The 21374-nt window shown below is 46.1% G+C and overlaps 1 protein-coding gene across 3 annotated transcripts in view; it reads right to left on the bottom strand.

Annotated features, from left to right (window-relative positions):
* EMP2 (epithelial membrane protein 2) overlaps nucleotides 1-21374 on the bottom strand; it is a 47829-nt gene that overhangs the window by 6598 nt on the left and 19857 nt on the right. For all 3 annotated transcript variants that reach the window (XR_011462679.1, XR_011462678.1, XM_005889264.3), the window contains exons 2-4: nucleotides 7136-7276; nucleotides 3997-4087; nucleotides 227-373 (exon numbers count right to left, since the gene is read on the bottom strand). Coding sequence is in view for 1 of the 3 variants with exons in the window: in XM_005889264.3 (XP_005889326.1) it covers nucleotides 227-373; nucleotides 3997-4087; nucleotides 7136-7213 (316 nt within the window). In the remaining 2 variants the exon portion in view is untranslated. The remainder of the gene's footprint in view (nucleotides 1-226; nucleotides 374-3996; nucleotides 4088-7135; nucleotides 7277-21374) is intronic.

Below are 21374 nucleotides of genomic sequence, written 5' to 3'. Positions count from 1 at the left end.
ACCAAGGCAGCAACTCCTACTTACCCTACAGATCCTAGCTCAGGCTTCCCATTTTTAGGACACCTTTCCTGACGCTCTAACTAAATCCAAACTCTGAAGTGCAGAAAACATCCCAGCTGCTGACCCCTCCTTTCCAATTCCTCACCTGCCACTCTCCTCCCACCAGAATACTCATGGTTGGCTGCGAAGGGAGTGTTTATTCTGGGAAGCCCGTCATTTCACTTACAAGCCATGAGCTGGATGATGGAGGTTAAAACAAATCTCTCTCCCTGCTTGAGGCGGAAGAGTTGGAGCAAGAAGATCAGAAAGGCGATGCAGCAGAGGATGGTGGACAAGATCATGGTGGCCTGGACCGCCTGCACCGTGGAGAAGTCTGTGGGAAAAGGGGCAAGAGTACACGGCTAAGGCCCACAGACCACCTGGGCCCCTGAGGAGCATGGTGACAGCCCCAGCACAAAGATGGAGCCAAGAGGCCACGCGGCTTCCACTGGCACAGAATGAGCACATGTGCAGCCAGTGAGTCATCCCGACACCCACTCTGTCCACTTGTGCAACTGACCAGATGATCCCCAATGTCCTTATCTGGAAAACGGTGCAAGAACTACCCACTCTGCAGTCTTCCTAGTCTGGGTATTGCCCCCAGATGCCTGGCTCAATGGCAGGTTTTTGTTTTTTTTTAAAGTACAAACCCTCAGATCCTGAAAGATTCTGGATCAAGAGGTTGGAATGAGATGGGTTGGGTGGGGATTGGGGGTCCTGCACCTTATAAAGACCTCAAAAGGGATTCTTAGACATATGGGGCTCACGGGGCTGAGGGACCTTCTGAAAGTGTCCTATCAATACAAAATACCCTCTAAATATAATAGTGTGAGCCTTGTGGTTGTTATTCAGGAAAAGGAAAGGTGAGGGTCTTTTCAGATTAGCCTTAGTGAGCAGGGCATGAAAGTTTGGGGCTTGGCACCGGGAAGTTTTAGGGGACAAAGGAGCTGGCCTTGGGTGGAGGGCACTGCATGTAGGAAAGACACAAGTGAGGCTGTGAAGAGGTCAAGTGCATACACTGGATTCACCTGTGCGGGCCTCAGTTTCCTCACCTATAACACAGGGACAGTAAGTGATCCACTTCATCAGCAGGGGAAGGTGGAATGCTCGCAGCTGAGTGAGGATTCCAGGCAGTGAGCGCATGCTCGTGCGTGCTCAGTTGCTCATTTGTGTCTGACTCTTTGCGACCCCATGGGCTGAAGCCCTCCAGACTCTTCTTTCCATGGGATTCTCCAAGCAAGAATACTGAAGTGGGCTGCCATTTTTTTTTTCTCCAGGGGATATTCCTGATCCAGCAATCGAACCCACATCTCCTCCACTGGCAGGAGGGTCTTTACCAGTGAGCCACCAAGGATGCCAAAGATTCCAGGCAGTGCTGGCAGAAAGGGAGTCATGTATAAGGGCTGGCTGTTACCACCAGGAGGCAACTGGTGAGGGGCACAGTGCCCAAAGCGGCAAAGGAAAACTTAAGGACAGATCTTTTTTCTTTTTTTTCTTTTTTCAGTTTTGCTGGAAACTGACTGAAGGGAAGCATGATTTTTAACTACTTAATCCACTATTTGGGCTTCCCTGGTGGCTCACTGGTAAAGAACCTGCCTGTCAATGCAGGAGATGTGGGTTTGATTCCTGCATGGGGAAGATCCCCTGGAGGAAAAAAAAAAAAAGTGGCAACTCACTCCAGTATTCTTGCTTGGAGAATCCCATGGACAGAGGAGCCTGGTGGGCTACAGTCCTTGGGGCTGCAAAGAGTGGGACATAACTGAGCGTGCATGCACATGTAGAAAAAAATGAACTGTTTTAAAGCAGGTGTCAGGATGCTTTTTCTATAAAGGCTAGACAGTAAATATTTCAGGCTTTGTGGCTATACAGTCCCTGGTTCATTGTCTTGTTTTATTTGGCTTTTTCTTGTTTTGGTTTTTTACAACGTATTAAAAATATAAAAAACCACTCTTAGCTTATTGGACTGAATCTGGCTGGTGGTTTGACAACCTGTTATTCTAAAGAAAAATAAAGGAATTCCCTGGTGGTCCAGTGGTTAGGACTCTGCACTTCCACTGCAGAGTTTGATCCCTGGTCGGGGAACTAAGATCCCACAAGCTATGCTGCGTGGTCAAAAAAGATCTTTTTAATTAAAAAAATAAAAATGAAAGGGAATAACTGCACACGGGGAAGTGGAACACAAGCGACAGAAGCTGGGAAATGCTGCTTCAGAGCTGCCAGCTGACCACACGCCCTGGCACGATGAGGCTCCAACAGGGAAGAGCGGCTGTCTCCAGGGTCATGGCTTAGAACGGCAGAGAACAGACCCAGAGGCGGGGCGGCGGGGATGGCGTCAGGGGCTTAGACGGCGGGCTTCTGAGCTCGTCATGTCTCAGCTGGACTCCTAACTCCATCACCCACTCCTGACTTTGTGACCTTGGGTTTCTGCCCTGTGCCTCAGTTTCCCCATCCTGAAACAGGGCCAGGAGACCACTTATGGGAAGGACTTAGCCCAGCGCCTCCCAGTAAACCTTCAGGAAATGACGCCTCCTTTTGGTGGTTTTGCTTTTATTATGCATATTGCCATTGTTGCTGATGGAACGGTAAGACTTTACGCCCCAGTGAGCAAGGTCCCTTTCTCCCTAAGTAGGATTCTAAGAAAAAAACAAACACAAAAGCAGGATGCTTGTTAAGTCTGAATATCAGGTAAACAACAACAATTTATTTTAGTGTTAAGTGTGTTCCATGTAATATTTGGTACTGCTCCTGCTGCTGCTGCTAAGTCGCTTCAGTCGTGTCCGACTCTGTGCGACCCCAGAGACAGCAGCCCACCAGGCTCCCCCGTCCCTGGGATTCTCCAGGCAAGAACACTGGAGTGGGTTGCCATTTCCTTCTCCAATGCATGAAAGTGAAAAGTGAAAGTGAAGTCGCTCAGTCGTGTCTGATTGTAGCGACCCTATGGACTACAGCCCACCAGGCACCTCTGTCCATGGGATTTTCCAGGCAAGAGTATTGGAGTGGGTTGCCATTGCCTTCTCCGAATATTTGGTACTAAATTATCCTAAATTTTTCATTGTTTATCTGAGATATCAAATTCAACTGGCTGTCCAGTGTTTTATCAGCCAAAGTATCACTTTTGTCAGTTCTGCAACAGAAAACTGAACCATTCGCTCCACAGGGAAGAACAGGGCTTGACATGTTTTTAGATGCGATTTTCTGCATTTACAAAACCCTTTATTTTTCTGAGGCTTCCCTGGTGGCTCAATTGGTAAAGAATCCACTTGCAAGGCAGGAGACCCAGGTCTGATCCCTGGGCTGGGAAGATCCTCTGGAGAAGGGAATGGCTACCTGCTCCAGTATCCTTGCCTGGAGAATCCCATGGACAGAGGAGCCTGGTGGGCTACAGTCCATAAGGCTGCAAAGGGTTGGACACAACTGAGCGGCTTTCACTTCACTTCATCTTTCTACTGCAGCTCGTGTGCCGAGGCAGCACGGCAGAGGCATTGCTGTCACCTGCATTAACAGCTGAGGTTATTGACAGTCCGAGCAGCGCTCAGGTGACCTGCCCCGGGGAAGGTCACACAGCTCTTAAAGGAGCCAGCTTTTGGGTTTCTGCCCACCAAGCTGCTGAGATGCGAGGAAGTGACATAAATGTCTCTGAGCTATTTAGAGGAGTGGGGAGAAGATTCTAGATGAGGGCTGGAGCTGAGAAGGGGTGAGGGAGGGAAGCTCTGCTAGGTCAAGAGAGAAGAGAAGGGTGGGGCCCAGTGTCACTGGGGTTGGTGCCCTCTAGCCTCTGGCTCCCCCTGCTTCCTGTCCTCAGCTTATGCTGACCCTGCTCCCCCAGCCCTGGGCAGCAGCCAGGCCCCTCTGCACAGGCTGAGACGGAAGGAGGCAGTGAGGGGTCAGACCATAGGGAAGCCCTTCTCCCGAGGGGTCTTTTTTCACTCAGTGCTCTCCCATCAGCTTCACACTCACCTTGAACAGAGTCATTGAGTTCCGTACAGTTCGTATTGTTGACACACACTTTCCAGATGTCTGCAAAAAACTCCTCTCCTACCCACCAGGCCTGGAACACGACAGGGAAACACAGGGAAAGGGTGTTTGTTCATTATGAAAACAAAGGCCTACAGGGATTCCCTGGTGGATCAGTGGTAAAGAATCCACCTGAAATGCAGGTCTGATTGCTGGGTCAGGAAGATCCCCTGGAGAAGGAAACATCTACCCACTCTAGTATTCTTGCCTGGAGGTCCCATGGACAGAGGGACCTGGAAGGCTACAGTCTGTGAGGTCGCAAAGAGTCAGACACGACTGAAGTGACTGAACATGCATGCACATGGCCAAAAAATAAATGTTAAAAATTTTTTTAAACTAAATTAAATTTAAAAATTAAGAAAAAAAGAGGTTTGGGGTGGGAGTGTCTGTTTCTAACAGGCTCCAAGGTGATGCCCATGCTGCTGGGGTGCTGACAGGGAAGGTCCAGGCTCTCCCAGGACTTGGGTGAGGAGGCAAGGCTCAGCTGGTGATGATAAGAGCAGATGGTGGTAAATTCCCCCGGGACTGCAGGGGCGAAGCTGGAGGGGAGGACAGAAAGGATAATATCTTGGGGGGGAAGCCTGTTACGAATGAAATGATCAAACAAGAGCCTCCTGCCTTCTGTGCAAATGCTTCTGTTTCTCTCTGTGTTCTTGCTGCTCTTTGCACTCAGATGACCTTTCTTCTGGGCTTCTCAGGTGGCACTAGTGGTAAAGAACCCACCTGCCAATGCAGGAGACATAAGGGATGTGGGTTCGATCCCTGGGTTGGGAAGATCCCCTGGAGCAGGGCATGGCAACCCACTCCAGTATTCTTGCCTGGAGAATCCCCATGGACAGAGGAGCCTGACGGACTACAATCCATGGGGTCGCAGAGTCAGACAGGACTGAAGCAACTTAGCACACATGCATGCCCTTCCTTCTGCTTTCCATCCACCCAAAGACTGGAATCTCCCCAACCCACCACCATCCATCCAGGCCACAGTTGGTCACTAAGCTCTCACTACGGGCCCCAGTGACACTGCCAAGCGCAATTCCTAACACATAATAAAGATCGAGTGACTCATCGACTGGTAAAAACGCCCACCTGCGTCTTCTCAGTAAGGCCCATGGTAACAGAAACACCTACAGGATAAGCTGATTCTATGGCTGACGGCTTTTCTGCCCCTAACGTTAGTGTATCCCTTTCACTCTGGGACCTTTGCAGGATCCCAAGGGCTAGATGCAAGAAATAGAAAAAGATTGTAAAAGCATGTTCAAACCATTCGGTTCACACAGAGTGGGCCCTTTGGATAATGGTAGGTTCCCAAGGCTTTAACAATGTGGCCCCTGCCCTGGCCACTCATGACAGCTCTTTCAGAACCCCCAGGAACCCCAACCCAAACCCAATCATTCATCTCCCTTAGGGCATCTAGAACCAGGGGCCTCTGGGATGCTTCAAATCCCAGCTCTGCCACTTCCTGTCCCGTAAATTCCAGCAGACGCCCTAACTGCCCTAAGGCCCAGGTCTCTCATCATAAAATAGGGCCAGGAGAGGAAGGATCTCGTAGACTTGAGATGACATCACAGGAGATGATCAAAGGGCCGAGCGTAGGAGCTCCAGAGTTAGCAGCTTCTAAGTGACAGGTCTTATCCTGGTCCATGTTGCTATTATTTTGATGATGCATTGACAGGAGTCAGTTACATGATTATATGCAGACTGACGTGGAGGCCACTTGTACAATGCCCTTTCTGGCTTTCTGAGCAGAGTTTCTGACTCTAAATATGTCCACAGTCTGAAGCCATCAGAACTGAAGTCAGGCCTTTGGATTAGGATGTGGGCCATAGGGAACATCTGGTTAAAAGCTTCATTTTTCTGCCAGGGGGGATGTTAATCTATGCCAATATGTTATTTATCAAATGCACCCCTGCCATATGGATACTCAAAGAAAAAAATTAAATTTTTCATGGGTACGTGGTCAGAGTGGGGAGTGTTCCACTCTGCTGGGAAGGGCATGCTCAGGTAGGCTTGCAACAAGAATCCTGTTGGTAAGGAGATGTCAGAGGCAAGAGGGGAAAAGGTTATCTGGGATGGGTCACCTGCAGGATCTAGGGCAATGGTCCTCAAGCAAGGGTGACTTTGCTTCCCAGGGACATTTGGCAATGTCTGAAGACATTTTGGGGTGTCACGACTAGGGGAAGGAGTGCTGCTGGAGACCAGGGATGCTGCTAAACACCCTATGTTGTGCGAAGCACCCACAACAAAGAAAGTTGTTGTTCAGTCACTAAGTCATGTCTGACTTTTTCCAGCCCCTTGGACTGTAGCAAGCCAGGCCCCCCTGCCCCCTTCACTGTCTGCCAGAGCTTGCTCAAAATCAGGTCCATTGGGTTGGTGATGTTGTCTAACCGTTTTGTCCTCTACCTCCCCCTTCTTCTGCCTTCAATCTTTCCCAGCAACAGGGTCTTTTCCAAAGAGTAGGTTCTTTGTATCAGGTGGCCAAAGTATTGAAGTTTCAGCTTCAGCATCAGCCCTTCCAATGAATATTCAGGGTCGATTTCATTTAGGATTGACTGGTTTGATCTTCTTGGTGTCCCAAAATAACAACAGTGCTGAGAAAATGACCTGAGGAGAGCTGAATTTAAGCCACATCTGCAAAGGGCTTCCTACAGCTAAGGCATCTGTCGGGGACTCAGAGATGAGTGGAACAAGGTCCCTGCCCATCCAGACTTATATATGGGATGCTTCAAACTCCCACACTTCAGCCAAGAGTCCTCATGCCTGGGCTGAGGAGATAGGTGTTCCATGGTAAGGTGTGAAGTGAAAGTTGCTCAGTCATGGCTGACTTTTATAGTCCAGGGAATTCTCCAGGCCAGAATACTGGAGTGGGTAGCCTTTTACTTTCCTTCTCCAGGGGATCTTCCCAACCCAGGGATCGAACCCAGGTCTCCCACTTGCAGGCGGATTCTTTACCAGCTGAGCCACCAGGGAAGCCCTTGGTAGGGAGGATAACCCCAAATTATAATCACCTTGTGGGAGTTCTCAACTCTGCTTCTATTGACTCTAGGATCCAGTTCTGGGACGGTCAGAAGGAAAGGGAACTTACATTGTCGATGGTGGCGACGAAGAGCAAGGCCGCGGACGTGATGTGGAAGACGATGATGAAGGCCAGAAGCACCAACATTTTCACAGGGCACCGGGGGGCGCAGAGCAGCGTTTAAAGCCCAGAGGAGACGTGCTTAACAGGCTGAAAGAAATTCAAATTTGTCAGTGACAAAGCACTAGGAAAGTGAAAAATTAAACTTTCATGGGATTTTAGAAAAGCTTAAACAGCTCTTCCCATCTTTCATTTGCCTGGAGACTTCACTGGACAAAGTCTGGCATGAAGAGCTGCTCTCTTTTGCATCCAGAGGCCAGACATTCCTCACGGAGGAGGAGGAGTGAGGACCAATTACAATCCCTAATTCAGAAGAGCACTGCAGTCTTCAAAGCAGCACACCGTGGGCACCAGGGCAGGAAGGAGCGCTCTGAGTGTGCTAAAATACTGTTTCCGATCCCCACCCACCAAGCAACGCTGTGGGGGCTTCATAGCACCAGAGTAAGCCCACTGTCTCAGTATTCATTATCACAGTTCCTGCTGCCTTGCCGTGTAACAAAGCAAAAGTGATCAACTAAGGAAACATTTCCTAATGATCTATTTATAAAATTAATCCCAATGTAAGTTGGTGCAGTCACTGTGGGAAACGGTATGGAGGGTCCTTAAAAAGCTAGAGTTGCCATGTGATCCAGCAAGCCCATTCCTGGGCACACGTCTTTGTATCAAAGAGATCCAAAGAGGAAAGCAAAGAAAGAAAACATTCAAAAGAATGCTGTGAATATCAAAGGACAAAAAGCAACGCTTGGGAAAACGGATGAAGTCTTTGAATTTGTAAAAAAATGACCATAATCTTGGTCAAACAACACGAAGATGTCAAGTAAAAATGTCACATCAACTAATCCAGTTGAACGAGTGAATGCTACCAACCCTCCAAATCAATACATGATTCATTCGTCTTTCACTCCAATCATTTGTGACCAGTTACCATTGCTAAAATTTTGTAGAACATAAAATTAATTTTTAGTTTCACTTTTAAAAACACAGTCCAAATCAGACCTTGTTTTCACTATTTTATGATATTACAGCACCAGTTTTCAGTGGGTTGATTTTATTTTTTTAACCCTCTCCTTGTCTCCCTCCAAATACCCCATCCCCAGCCACACACACATCGTGTTCTGAACCATTTGAGAGTAGGTTGCCTATGCCATCTCTTTGAGAGAGATAAGCTTCATCTAAATTATTTCATCTGATTGATGACTGTCATTTATAAATTTAGTGCTACTTCTATTTTGGGTATTACTTTGGAAAAGATGTATGACTTCATAACACACTCTAACGTATTGTCTATAGATTATAAGATAAAGTCAAGAATGTATCTGTTGATACTTTTTGAGTGGACCTGTCTTTATACTTAGAAACATCTCTTAATACAAGGCTTCTCTGGTGGCTCAGGTGGTAAAGAATCTGTCTGCAATGCAGGAGATGTGTGTTCGATCCCTGCACTGGGGAGAGCCCCTGGAGAAGGAAATGGCAACCCACTCCAGTATCCATGGGATTGCAAAGAGTTGGACACGACTGAGCAACTCTCACTCACTCACTCTGTCTATGCCATACTTTATGTCTAAATATTTCAGTGTGCATCTCTGAAATAACAAGGCCATCGCTATACATAATCACAGCATGATAACCCCCCAAATTTTACATTATATAGTACTTTTATCTTATCTACAGTCCATATTCAAATTTATCCAATAATCTCAGTAATGGCCTTAGCTATGTTTTTAGTCCAGGCCAAATCCAAAATAATGTGTTACATTTTGTTGTCATATCTCTTTATGGTTCCTCAGCCTTTCTTGGCCTTCCTAGCACTGATATTAGAGTACTGACCATTTATTTTGTAGAAAGTCTCTTTTTTATTTTTTCTAGAGGCATCAGTTCAGTTCAGTTCAGTCGCTCAGTCATGTCCGACTCTTTGCAACCCCATGAACTGCAGCATACCAGGCCTCCCTGTCTATCACCAACTCCTGGAGTCCACCCAAACCCATGTCCATTGAGTCAGTGATGCCATCCAACCATCTCATCCTCTGTCGTCCCCTTCTCCTCCTGCCCTCAATCTTTCCCAGCATCAGGGTCTTTTCCAATGAGTCAGCTCTTCACATCAGGTGACCAAAGTACTGGAGTTTCAGTTTCAGCGTCAGTCCTTCCAATGAACACCCAGGACTGATCTCCTTTAGGATGGACTGGTTGGATCTCCTTGCAGTCCAAGGGACTCTCAAGAGTCTTCTCCAACACCACAGGTCAAAAGCATCAATTCTTCTGTGCTCAGTTTCTTTATAGTCTAGAGGCATAGAATTTATTGAAACTTAAACAAGAATTTAAATATATTTCTTTTTAAAATTGATGTATAGTTGATTCACAATATTATTTGAGTTTCAAGTATGCAACACAGTGACTTGATATTTTTAGAGATTATAGTCCATTTAAAGTTATAAAATACTGGCTGTATTCCCTGAGCTGTATAATATATCCTTGCAGCATATTTATTTACTATAATTAAATTTATTTATTTTTAACTGAAGGATAATTGCTCTATAATATTGTGTTGGTTTCTGCTAAACATCAACATGAATCAGCCATAGCATTTCATGGCAAATATTTCATGGCAAATAGATGGGGAAACAATGGAAATAGTGACAGAGTTGATTTTCTTGGGCTCCAAAATCACTGCAGATGGTGACTGCAGCCATGAAATTAAAAGACCCTTGCTCCTTGGAAGAAAAGCTATGACCAAACTAGACAGCATATTAAAAAGCAGAGACATTACTCTGGACAAAGGTCCATCTAGTCAAAGCTATGGTTTTTCCAGTAGTCATGTATGGATGTGAGAGTTGGACTATAAAGAAAGCTGAGCACCAAAGAACTGATGCTTTTGAACTGTGGTGTTGGAGAAGACTCTTGAGAGTCCCTTGGACTGCAAGGAGATCCAACCAGTCCATCCTAAAGGAGATCAGTCCTGAATATTCATTGGAAGGACTGATGCTGAAACTGAAACTCGAATACTTTGGCCACCTGATTCGAAGAACTGACTCATTGGGAAAGACCCTGATGCTGGGAAATAATGAAGGCAGGAGGAGAAGGGGACGACCGAGTATGAGATAGTTGGATGGCATCAACAACTCGATGGACATGAGTTTGAGCAAGCTCCAGGAGTTGGTGATGGACAGGGAGGCCTGGCGTGCTGCAGTCCATGGGGTCGCAAAGAGCTGGATAGAACTGAGCAACTGAACTGAACCCATGTCCTCTCCTTCTTGAATGTCCCTATCACCTCTCTCCCCATCCCACCCCTCTAGGTTGTTACAGAGCCCTGGTTTGAATTTCCTGAGTCACACAGCAAATTCCCATTGGCTATCTACTTTATATAGGGTAATATATATGTTTCCATGTTACTCTCTCCATACATTCCACCCTCTCCTTCCTCCCCTCTGCCCCCCGCCCCCGTGTCTATAAGTCTCTTCTCTATGTCTGTGTGTCCATTCAATTCAGTTCAGTTCAGTCGCTCAGTCATGTCCGACTCTTTGTGACCCCATTACTGCCCTGCAAATAGGTTCATCAGTACATGAAAGTCTCCGTTTTTAAATGCTTCCTAATGATTAGATTCAGGGTGGGTTCTTTTGGCAAGAATATTACACACTCATGTGACCATGGTGTGTTCCACCAGGAGGCATAGGATGTCAGGCTGTCCATTATTGGTGATGCTAACTTTGATCAAGAGGTTCAGGGTCACCAGATTTCTCCATTGTGCACTTTTCCTTTGTAATTAAAAAGTAACTTCTGGGGAGGTATTTTTTAAACTGTGATAAAATGCACATGACATTTAGTACATTCACAAGGTTGTACATCCACCACCACTGTCTCCTTCCAGAACACTTCCTCTCCTTGAAAGGAAACCTTGTACCCATTAAGGAGACACTCCCATTCCTCCCTCCACTCGGCCCCCAGCAACCATTAACCTGCTTTCTGCCTATGGATTGGCTGATTCTGGATATTTCATAAAAAATGAAACGACACAAGATTTGCCCTTTTGCGTCTGGCTTCTTTCATTTGGTAGTATTTTCTGGGTTCATCTCTGTTGTAGCACATGTAGGGAGATATTCTGGGTCGACCTTAAGATCCAGTCTTTCATTAAAATGTCACCCCAATAGTTTGAGCATCCACTGATATTTCTGAAGTAGAATCACTTAAAATGGGCTGTTTTTGGATAAATACCATATGATATCACTTATATGTGGAATCTAAAGGACAATGCAAATGAACAGATCTACGAAAAAGAAACAGACTCACGGACATAGAGAACAACCTTGCGGTTGCCAAGGGGTGGGGAGGGAATGATTGGGAGTTTGGGGTTGGCAGATGCACACTATTGTATGTAGAATGGATGAACAACAAGGTCCTGCTGGATAACACAGCGAACTATATCCAGTATCCTGTGATACACCATGATGGAAAAGACGATGAAATACATAAATATATATAACTGAATCACTTTGCTGGATAGCAGAAATTAACACATTGTAAATCAGTCCATGGGGTCGCTAAGAGTCAGACACGACTGAGCGACTTCACTTTCACTTTTCACTTTCTTGCATTGAGAAGGAAATGGCAACCCACTCCAGTGTTCTTGCCTGGAGAATCCCAGGGACGGGGGAGCCTGGTGGGCTGCCGTCTTTGGGGTCGCACAGAGTCGGACACGACTGAAGCAACTTAGCAGCAGCAGCAGCAAATCAATTATACTTCAATAACATTTTTTAAAAAGAATAAAACAGCCTTTTTCTGACACTAACTCTCCCACTTAGAGAGCTGCACTGCACAAAACCCTCCACCCTTTCTCTGCTCACTCTCACTCACAGGATGCATTATTCCCTCATGAGACTGACCAAGGCTCGTGAGCTCACACCAGGGCCAGCCGCTCTCTGAGACCCAAGACTCATGAACAGTGATCCAGGAGCCAAGTTCCCAGCCGCCATTCTGTGTATGCATCATCATTTGAAAGAACACAGTGAACCAGCTCACGAATTCTTCCAATTCTTTCAAAAAGGACAAATTCCCCTTTGTCCAGGCCTGCGTCATTCTTAGCTGCCATCCTATGCTGCCTTTAAATAGATGCATTTCTGATTCTCACAATAAAAGGGGCGTTACCACACTGAATGCCACGTTCCTTCAATATCAGCTGGAAGGCCAAAATGCCAGCATCACAAGCAGCGCCAGTAATTCCAAGGTGATAATAGCTTTACATATAGTTCAGCTCAGATGGCATAAATACATAAGGACACATAACTAAACCTTTCTGGAACAGGAAAGAAAGACTTTAACTCTTTCCTAAAGTGTGGAATTCAAATGTTATAGGGCAAGACTTTGGATGGTGCATTGACATGGCATTACATAACAGTGAACCACATAGTAAGAAAGTCCCCATTCTAATCCTTCCAAGCCCATCAAGGAAAAAGACGCGGCTTGGTGCTGGACCGTCTCTGTGGTGGTGGTTTAGTCACTAAGTCATGTCCGACTCTTGTAATCCCATGAACTGTAGCCTGCCAGGTTCCTCTGTCCGTGGGATTTTCCAGGCAAGAATACTGGAGTGGGTTGCCATTTCCTTCTCAGGGAATCATCCCAACCCAGGGATCAAACCTGGGTCTCCCGCACTGCAGGCAGATTCTTTACCAACTAAGCTACCACGGGGAAGCCTATCTCTAACACTTAGCAATTTCCCTTTAAACACAAAGAAAAAGCAGACCTTTGGATTGGCCACAGTGCATAGCTAGAATTTAACAATGTTTTTAGATTTTATTATGTTTATTTTTAAAGTTCTTTCTTTTTATAAGAAGTAAAGATGGAGAAGCTCTATACAATCAGCAAAAACAAGACCGGGAGCTGACTGTGGCTCAGATCATGAACTCCTTATTGCCAAATTCAGACTTAAATTGAAGAAAGTAGGGAAAACCACTAGACCATTCAGATATGACCTAAATCAAATTCCTTATGATTATACAGTAGAAATAAGAAATAGATTTAAGGGACTAGATCGGATAGATAGAGTGCCTGATGAACTATGGACAGAGGTTCGTGACATTGTACAGGAGACAGGGATCAAGATCATCCCCATGGAAAAGAAATGCAAAAAAGCAAAATGGCTGTCTGAGGAGGCCTTACAAATAGCTGTGAAAAGAAGGGAAGCAAAAAGCAAAGGAGAAAAGGAAAGATATAAGCATCTGAATGCAGAGTTCCAAAGAATAGCAAGGAGAGATAAGAAAGCCTTCCTCAGTGATCAATGCAAAGAAATAGAGGAAAATAACAGAATGGGAAAGACTAGAGATCTCTTCAAGAAAATTAGAGATACCAAGGGAACATTTCATGCAAAGATGGGCTCGATAAAGGACAAAAATGGTATGGACCTAACAGAAGCAGAAGATATTAAGAAGAGGTGGCAAGAATACACAGAAGAATGTACAAAAAAGATCTTCACGACCCAGGTAATCATGATGGTGTGATCACTCACCTAGAGCCAGACATCCTGGAATGTGAAGTCAAGTGGGCCTTAGAAAGCATCACTACAAACAAAGCTAGTAGAGGTGATGAAATTCCAGTGAAGCTATTTCAAATCCTGAAAGATGATGCTGTGAAAATGCTGCACTCAATATGCCAGCACATTTGGAAAACTCAGCAGTGGCCACAGGACTGGAAAAGGTCAGTTTTCATTCCAATCCCAAAGAAAGGCAATGCCAAAAAATGCTCAAACTACCACACAATTGCACTCATCTCACATGCTAGTATGGAGAAGGCAATGGCACCCCACTCCAGTACCCTTGCCTGGAAAATCCCAGGGACCGAGGAGCCTGGTAGGCTGCAGTCCATGGGGTCGTGAAGAGTCGGACACGACTGAGCGACTTCACTTTCACTTTTCACTTTCATGCATTGGAGAAGGAAATGGCAACCCACTCCAGTGTTCTTGCCTGGAGAATCCCAGGGATGGGGGAGCCTGGGGGGCTGCCGTCTCTGGGGTCGCACAGAGTTGGACATGACTGAAGCAACTTAGCAGCAGCAGCAGCACATGCTAGTAAAGTAATGCTCAAAATTCTCCAAGCCAGGCTTCAGCAATACATGAACCATGAACTTCCAGATGTTCAAGCTGGTTTTAGGAAAGGCAGAGGAACCAGAGATCATATTGCCAACATCCGCTGGATCATCAGAAAAGCAAGAGAGTTCCAGAAAAACATCTATTTCTGCTTTATTGACTATGCCAAAGCCTTTGACTGTGTGAATCACAATAAACTGTGGAAAATTCTGAAAGAGATGGGAATACCAGACCACCTGATCTGCCTCTTGAGAAACCTGTATGCAGATCAGGAGGCAACAGTTAGAACTGGACATGGAACAACAGACTGGTTCCAAATAGGAAAAGGAGTATGTCAAGGCTGTATATTGTCACCCTGCTTATTTAACTTCTATGCAGAGTACATCATGAGAAACGCTGGACTGGAAGAAGCACAAGCTGGAATCAAGATTGCTGGGAGAAATATCAATAACCTCAGACATGCAGATGACACCACCCTTATGGCAGAAAGTGAAGAGGAACTAAAAAGCCTCTTGATGAAAGTGAAAGAGGAGAGTGAAAAAGTTGGATTAAAGCTCAACATTCAGAAAACAAATATCATGGCATCTGGTCCCATCACTTCATGGGAAATAGAGGGGGAAACAGTGGAAACAGTGTCAGACTTTCCTTTTTTTGGGGCTCCAAAATCACTGCAGATGGTGACTGCAGCCATGAAATTAAAAGACGCTTACTCCTTGGAAGGAAAGTTATGACCAACCTAGATAGCATATTAAAAAGCAGAGCTGTTACTTTGCCAAGAAAGGTCTGTCTAGTCAAGGCTATGGTTTTTCCAGTGGTCATGTATGGATTGTGAAGAAAGCTGAGTCCTGAAGAATTGATGCTTTTGAACTGTGGTGTTGGAGAAGACTCTTGAGAGTCCCTTGGACTGCAAGGAGATCCAACCAGTCCATTCTGAAGGAGATCAGTCCTGGGTGTTCTTTGGAAGGACTGATGCTAAAGCTGAAACTCCAATACTTTGGCCACCTCATGCAAAGAGTTGACTCATTGGAAAAGACTCTGATGCTGGGAGGGATTGGGGGCAGGAGGAGAAGGGGACGACAGAGGATGAGATGGCTGGATGGCATCAGTGACTCGATGGACATGAGTTTGAGTGAACTCCGGGAGTTGGTGATGGACAGGGAGGCCTGGCGTGCTGCAATTCATGGGGTCGCAAAAAGTCGGACACGACTGAGCGACTGAACTGAACTGAACTGAATAGCATGTATAGTAGTGATAGAAAGTCACCTTTTAAAACAACTTTATTGAAGTTTTAGTGAATCATTTAAGAAAAATTATGGGGGCAAATGGATACATGTATATCTATGGCTGAGTCTCTTCGCTGTCCACCTAACATTGTCAGTCACAACACTGTCTATCGGCTATATCCCAACACAAAATTAAAAAGTTAAAAAAAGTTTTTAAGAAAAATATTGTGTAGATAAAAGGGCAGGTGGTCTTCAATGTTAGCAAAAATCCTGAAGGTGGTTCTCAAGTGCCTAGTGTCTGAGAAGCACTGCTTTAACACCTGGAAGTGATTTCAGCTGTAATTCCAGACATTAGGAGTAAGCTCCTACAGAGAAGAGCAAGTTTTTACAAGAGGTTAAGTAAGGTCTTGAGACCAGTGTAAGAGAAAAGTCTAGGGGCATACAATGGTGGCTACTGATTGGCTTGAACAGTTAAGAGTCCAGGAAAATTAGGGAGAAGAGAAGTAAATGTCACCTACTTAGTTCTCCCCCATGATGGTGTCTGGAATTCAGATCCCCAGTGAAAAACAAAACGGGGTAAATCAATGACAAAACCTTCAGACCTAAGGCACGGCTTGGTAACCTCACCAGACCCTTTGGAGGCAACTATTCATACCTAGAGAAAAACCCATCAACCATGAACAGAGACTAAAAAACGACCCTCTGCTCTTACATCTCTATACCAAAATAAGTCCCCCTTCACCACTAGCCCTGACTGAGTCTTCAAGTTCCTTTCCTTTAAGGACACACTCTCCCAGTTTCCTGTGTATCCTTCCAGAAATATTTGTTAGGTGGGAACGCTTATTCCCCACTCCTCTGGTTTCCAGTGTGGAGGGAGCTGCACCAGGGCAACACTCTTGGCCTCAGGTCCCGCCCCCACTCACTCCTTTGATTCTGATTGGAGGGTACATCAGTGTCCCCTTTCCTGGATTGGTGGAGCTCAGCTACTGACAGGCTCCCTCACAAGGCTTTTTCTTTGTCCTTCCCCACACCTCCTCCCTAGATAATAAGTGGGTATGTCTGTCTCCCAGAGCCCCAGTTTCCCTTGGCTTCTGGGTCCAGGCCTCAGGGCGGGGGGCCAGGGTTGTGGAACTGAGAACCCATCCTCCAACCTCATTTTTCCTCCCTTGATAATATCCCTGGAGATCATTTTTTTTCCCACATATGAGTCCACCTCATTCTTGCAGTGGTTGCCTGGGGTTTTGTTGGGCGGTGATGCCAACATCTACTCCACTGGTTCCCCAATGATGGCTATTTAGGGCATTTCCAGACTTTTTGCTACTCCAAACGACACTGCCGTGAATATCCTTGTACTTACTTCTTGGCGTGCTTGCGTTACTGTTTCCGAGGGTCAGATTCTTAGAAGTAGGGGTGTTAGGTCAAAGGAAAGTACATTTATTTTACTTTTAATTTTCAATTCAATTCAAATTTAATTTACTGCAAGCATTACTGGACACTGTGCCAGCCTTGATCTTCAGAGGGTCTTCAAGGAGTATAAAGTACGGGACTAACTGTTCCATGAGGACCGTGTGGCTGGACAAGCTTTTTTTGAGTTAATAACATCCCTCAATTCCCCTGGAAGCATAATTCTGGCCTATACAGACCAGCCTCGGCCATATCCACAGCTTTCCCTCCCATGTTTCACTCCTGCTCTGTGTCTCATGGACCCTCTCTGGAGATAACTGAAGGACAGCTCCATGGGCTAGATGTTGGATGAGGGTTGGCCCACCAAACCCAGGGTGGCATCAAATTAAGCTTTGCCATTCACAGAAATTTATTTTCCTTTCCAAAAACATCATACTGAATGCTGATCCCTCTTGCCTCCCCTTGTCCTTGTGGGCTTCAGAGCTCGGTCAGCCAGGTCTGGTCTCAGTCCCTTGGAGCAGGGCTCCCTTCCACCATCAGCTGGCTCTCTCTCACACTGTTCAGGTCTCAAGCCAAGCATCCTCTCCCCAGGATCCTGGATCCTGATCACCCAGTAGCCACGCCCCTCCAGTATCTATCCCCTTGGTATCCATCCCATCCCCCTGGCTTATTTTCTTTCCTTTTTTAAATTTTTTAAATTATGAAAATATGATAACACATTTACAGGAGACCTGAAAATACAGAACAAAGTTACATATAGTTCCACTATATATTTGTTTGTTCTAAGTAGATAAATTAAGATTTTTAGTTGGAGTTTCAATATCGAACTCTCAGAAATTAATTGAATGAATGTACAGAGAAGTCGAAGAATCTTGTGGACCTGAAAAGCATTACGAACCAATTCAACATTAAGATATATACAATTTTCTTCGGAGGATCTTCACTGTCTGAAAGTATCTTATTTGTTCACTCGATTGTTATCCTTTGCCCCTCTGTTCCCTGCTGTGCTCAGTGCACAGAAAGCTATTTGCTGTCATTTCTAGGAATGTAGATCTATATAAAAGCCCTGGAAAAACTCAAAGCCGTGGGTCCAGAGGCAGGAATTGCGGCCAGAAAGGGCTGTAACACACTGAGATCCCAAGGCAAGGCAGAGGCAGGAGCAGAACTAGGGAGTGTCCTGGCCCCAACTCCAACTGCCCTTCTGGCCTCAGTGCGAGACCCCTCAGAAAGCGGCCAGCAGTCTCTCAACGGTCAAAGACTATTTCCCCAAAGCCTCTGCCATTTCCAAGCACAAATTTCACCAAGCGGTCCGAAAGATGTTGCTTCTCCTTTTATGATTTCTTCAGGGATTGAGCAGGACAGTCTAAGGGCTACCTGGGTCAGGGCGTGTACCTGTCTGAAAGTGAAAGTGAAGTTGCTCAATCGTGTCCGACTCTTCGTGACTCCATGGACTGTAGCCTACCAGGCTCCTCCATCCATGAGATTTCCCAGGCAAGAGTACCAGAGTGGGTTGGGTTGCCATTTTCTTTTCCAGGGGATCTTCCCGACCCAGGGATGGAACCCTGGTCTCTCCTGCATTGCAGGCAGGCAGACGCTTTACCCTCTGAGCCAGTCTAAATGTAAAGGCAGACGTACAGTTGGGAGACTGTACTAGTTGAGTTTCTCAGGTTCCTGTCTAGAAATCAAAGTCCCAATATTTGCCGAACTTCTCTTTTAAAAATATGTTTTGATCTACATAATGTGATAATTAAGGGGGGGAGGATAATAGAACCCAGGGCATATAATGAAAACCACAGTCTCTGCCCCTGCCCCAGTCCTGATCCCCGGAAGCAATCACTTCTAACCTTTTCAGCTGTTTCTTTTCCCAACAGTTCCATATGTCCAAACAATATTCATACACTTCTCTTTCCTGATTCATCTATTACAGACAATACAGACTTCCTGAGTTGTTTCATCATCATCATCCTCCTACTCCACCATCCCGATACAGTCTTGTGCGAGCGGGCTAAGTCGCTTCAGTTGTGTCCAACTCTTTGCTACCCCATGGACTGTAGCCCTCCAGGCTCTTCTGTCCATAGGAATTTTCCAGGCAAGAGTACTGGAGTGGGTTGCCATGCCCTCCTCCAGGGGATCTTCCCAACCCAGGGATCAAACCTGCGTTTCTATGTCTCCTGCTTTGGCAGGCGGGTTCTTTACCACCAGCGCCACTTGGGAAGCCAGTATTTCCATACACCAGTAATTCTCATTTATGCTATGACCATGTAAACGTCATACATTGCAGAGCCAAGTAATGTACTATGCACCTTTTTCTTCTTTTCCCGAGCATTACTAATTGTCTTTTCCCTGCTCCCTCTGTGGCTCCATCTATGTCCCCCATTTCTTCAGTTCTTGTAAACTTCTCATCACTCCAAGACGTCTGCTGCAGAACCCCAGACGCAAAGTAATGCAGGGTTTCAGTTAAGGGCCTGTGATTCGACTCCTCCTTTGCAGGATACTATCTCCAGCAGTCCCTCTCTCCCAGCTCTGTCCTCCTCTGCTCTCCGTCAGGTGCAGCCTCGGCAGATTTCACCGTCACAGGACAGAGACCAGAAAATCCTCTCCTGTGTCCAGGGCACAGGATGCCAGCATCAAGCTGTGTAGGAGATAAAGCCCCCTGGGGAGGGGGTGGTGCCCAGAGGGGCATCCCACACGAAATGAGACTCCTCATGATGAAAGATCAAGTTGCAGTTTACAATGCGTATCTTGCGTTGGATCTCTGGGTCAACCCTCTGAAGGTGGCAGAGCAAGGTGTCATTATCCCCATCTGACAGATGAAAGACTGAGGCTCACAAAGGCGTCACATGATTCACCAGAGTTCACAGACTCTAACCCCTCTTTTTCCAACTCCAAATCTGGGACGTTCGCCCTGCCACCCGCTTTCCTGTCTCCCGCGCTTCAGGCTTAATGAAAACACAGGCAGCGCCAAGTCATCTGTTTTAAAACATTAATTTCCTTGGCTGTATTGGATCTTTGTTGTGGTACGTGGGCTTCTCTCTAGCTGCAGCGTGAGGGCTGAGCAGTTGCAGTGCACAGGCTTAGTTGCCCCATGGCCCGTGGGGTCTTAGTTCCCTGGCCAAGAATTGAACCCACATCCCCTGCGCTGGATGGCAGATTCTTAACCACTGGCACCAGGGAAGTCCCCCAGGTCATCTTGGTATCCCTCCTTTTGGCTGGATTTCCCACAACCTCTGTATGAGGCAGGAGGGATTTTGGAAGGTAGTGTCTCTCTGCCCTGGCCATCAGCTAAAGTTGAGATGTGACTATGCTAATCAAGAGAGGGCTTGATTAAAAACCATGCTTAAGTTGTCATTTGTACTAAAAATAGAGTTTCTTGCACTCTTAATCCTATTACTTCTTCAGCCCAGCTGAAGTGTGTGTTGTCTTTATTGATCTACTCTGAGATTGGTTTGGACTTTGGATAGAGCTTTTCCTTGAAGGGAATTTATTCAGACACAAGAGAATGGAGTCCGTTCTGTTCTCTAAATTTATCACAGTGTGCCCCCTTCCTACCCAGAAACTCAGGTGGGATATCTCACCTGGATCCCCCACCTTGATTTAGGTGCTGTGTAGGAATCATGGTAAAGTAAGTTCAGACTGAAGGCCTAACTACTCCCCATTCTACAAAATAGCCATAAAAATAATCGCATAAAATAATAGAGAACACAAGATCCTAGAACTTCACATTTTTTTAAGGAAAAAGAATCAGGAGCTGGAATAGAAGGAGCAGCAAATGTGCTTCTTTGAGCAGGAGTGAGCGTCCTCTGGGCATCATCCTGGAACGAGGCGGGTGGAGGGGAGGGGCGCCGGGAGCGGGGGTGGGCCCTGGGGGTTCTGCCCCAGCACGCAGTGTGCGTGGGTCAGCGAATTTCAAGCTCTAGAGGCTGACGGTTTAAAAAGAAAAAAGGCTGATGGTTTGGGATAAGGGACGGTACTCCCAGAAATGTCCCTCCAGACCTCAGATAGCAACCAGGATACACCAAGAACTGGCAACTCCTCAATGCTTCCTAAGCAGAGGTGCCCTCCTGCTACACCTTGGACCCGGCTTTGCTTGAAATGTGTTTGGGTCTGTGTGTGTGTCTTCTGTCTCTATGTGTGTGTCTGTGTGTGTGTGTGTGTGTGTGTCTGTATTTGTGTCTGTGCATGTGTATTTGTGTGTATGTCTCTGTGTATAGGTGTCTGTGTGTGTGTCTGTGTATTTGTCTGTGTCTGTGTATGTGCGTCTGTGTGTGCATCTGTGTGTGTCTATGTGTGTGTCTCTGTGTGTATGTTTCTGTATATGTGTCTGTGTATCTGTCTGTGTGTGTGTGTCTGTGTGTGTGTTTATGTGGTTCTGTGCGTCTCTGTGTGTGTCTCTGTGTATTTGTGTCTGTCTCTGTGTGTGTGTCTGTGTGTGTTTATGTGCCTCTGTGTGTCTCTGTGTCTGTGTCTGCGTCTCTGTGTGTGTGCTGCACGT

Source organism: Bos mutus, chromosome 25, assembly GCF_027580195.1.
Source record: "Bos mutus isolate GX-2022 chromosome 25, NWIPB_WYAK_1.1, whole genome shotgun sequence".
Lineage (NCBI taxonomy): Eukaryota > Metazoa > Chordata > Mammalia > Artiodactyla > Bovidae > Bos > Bos mutus.
This window is presented reverse-complemented; position numbering and strand designations above follow the sequence as displayed.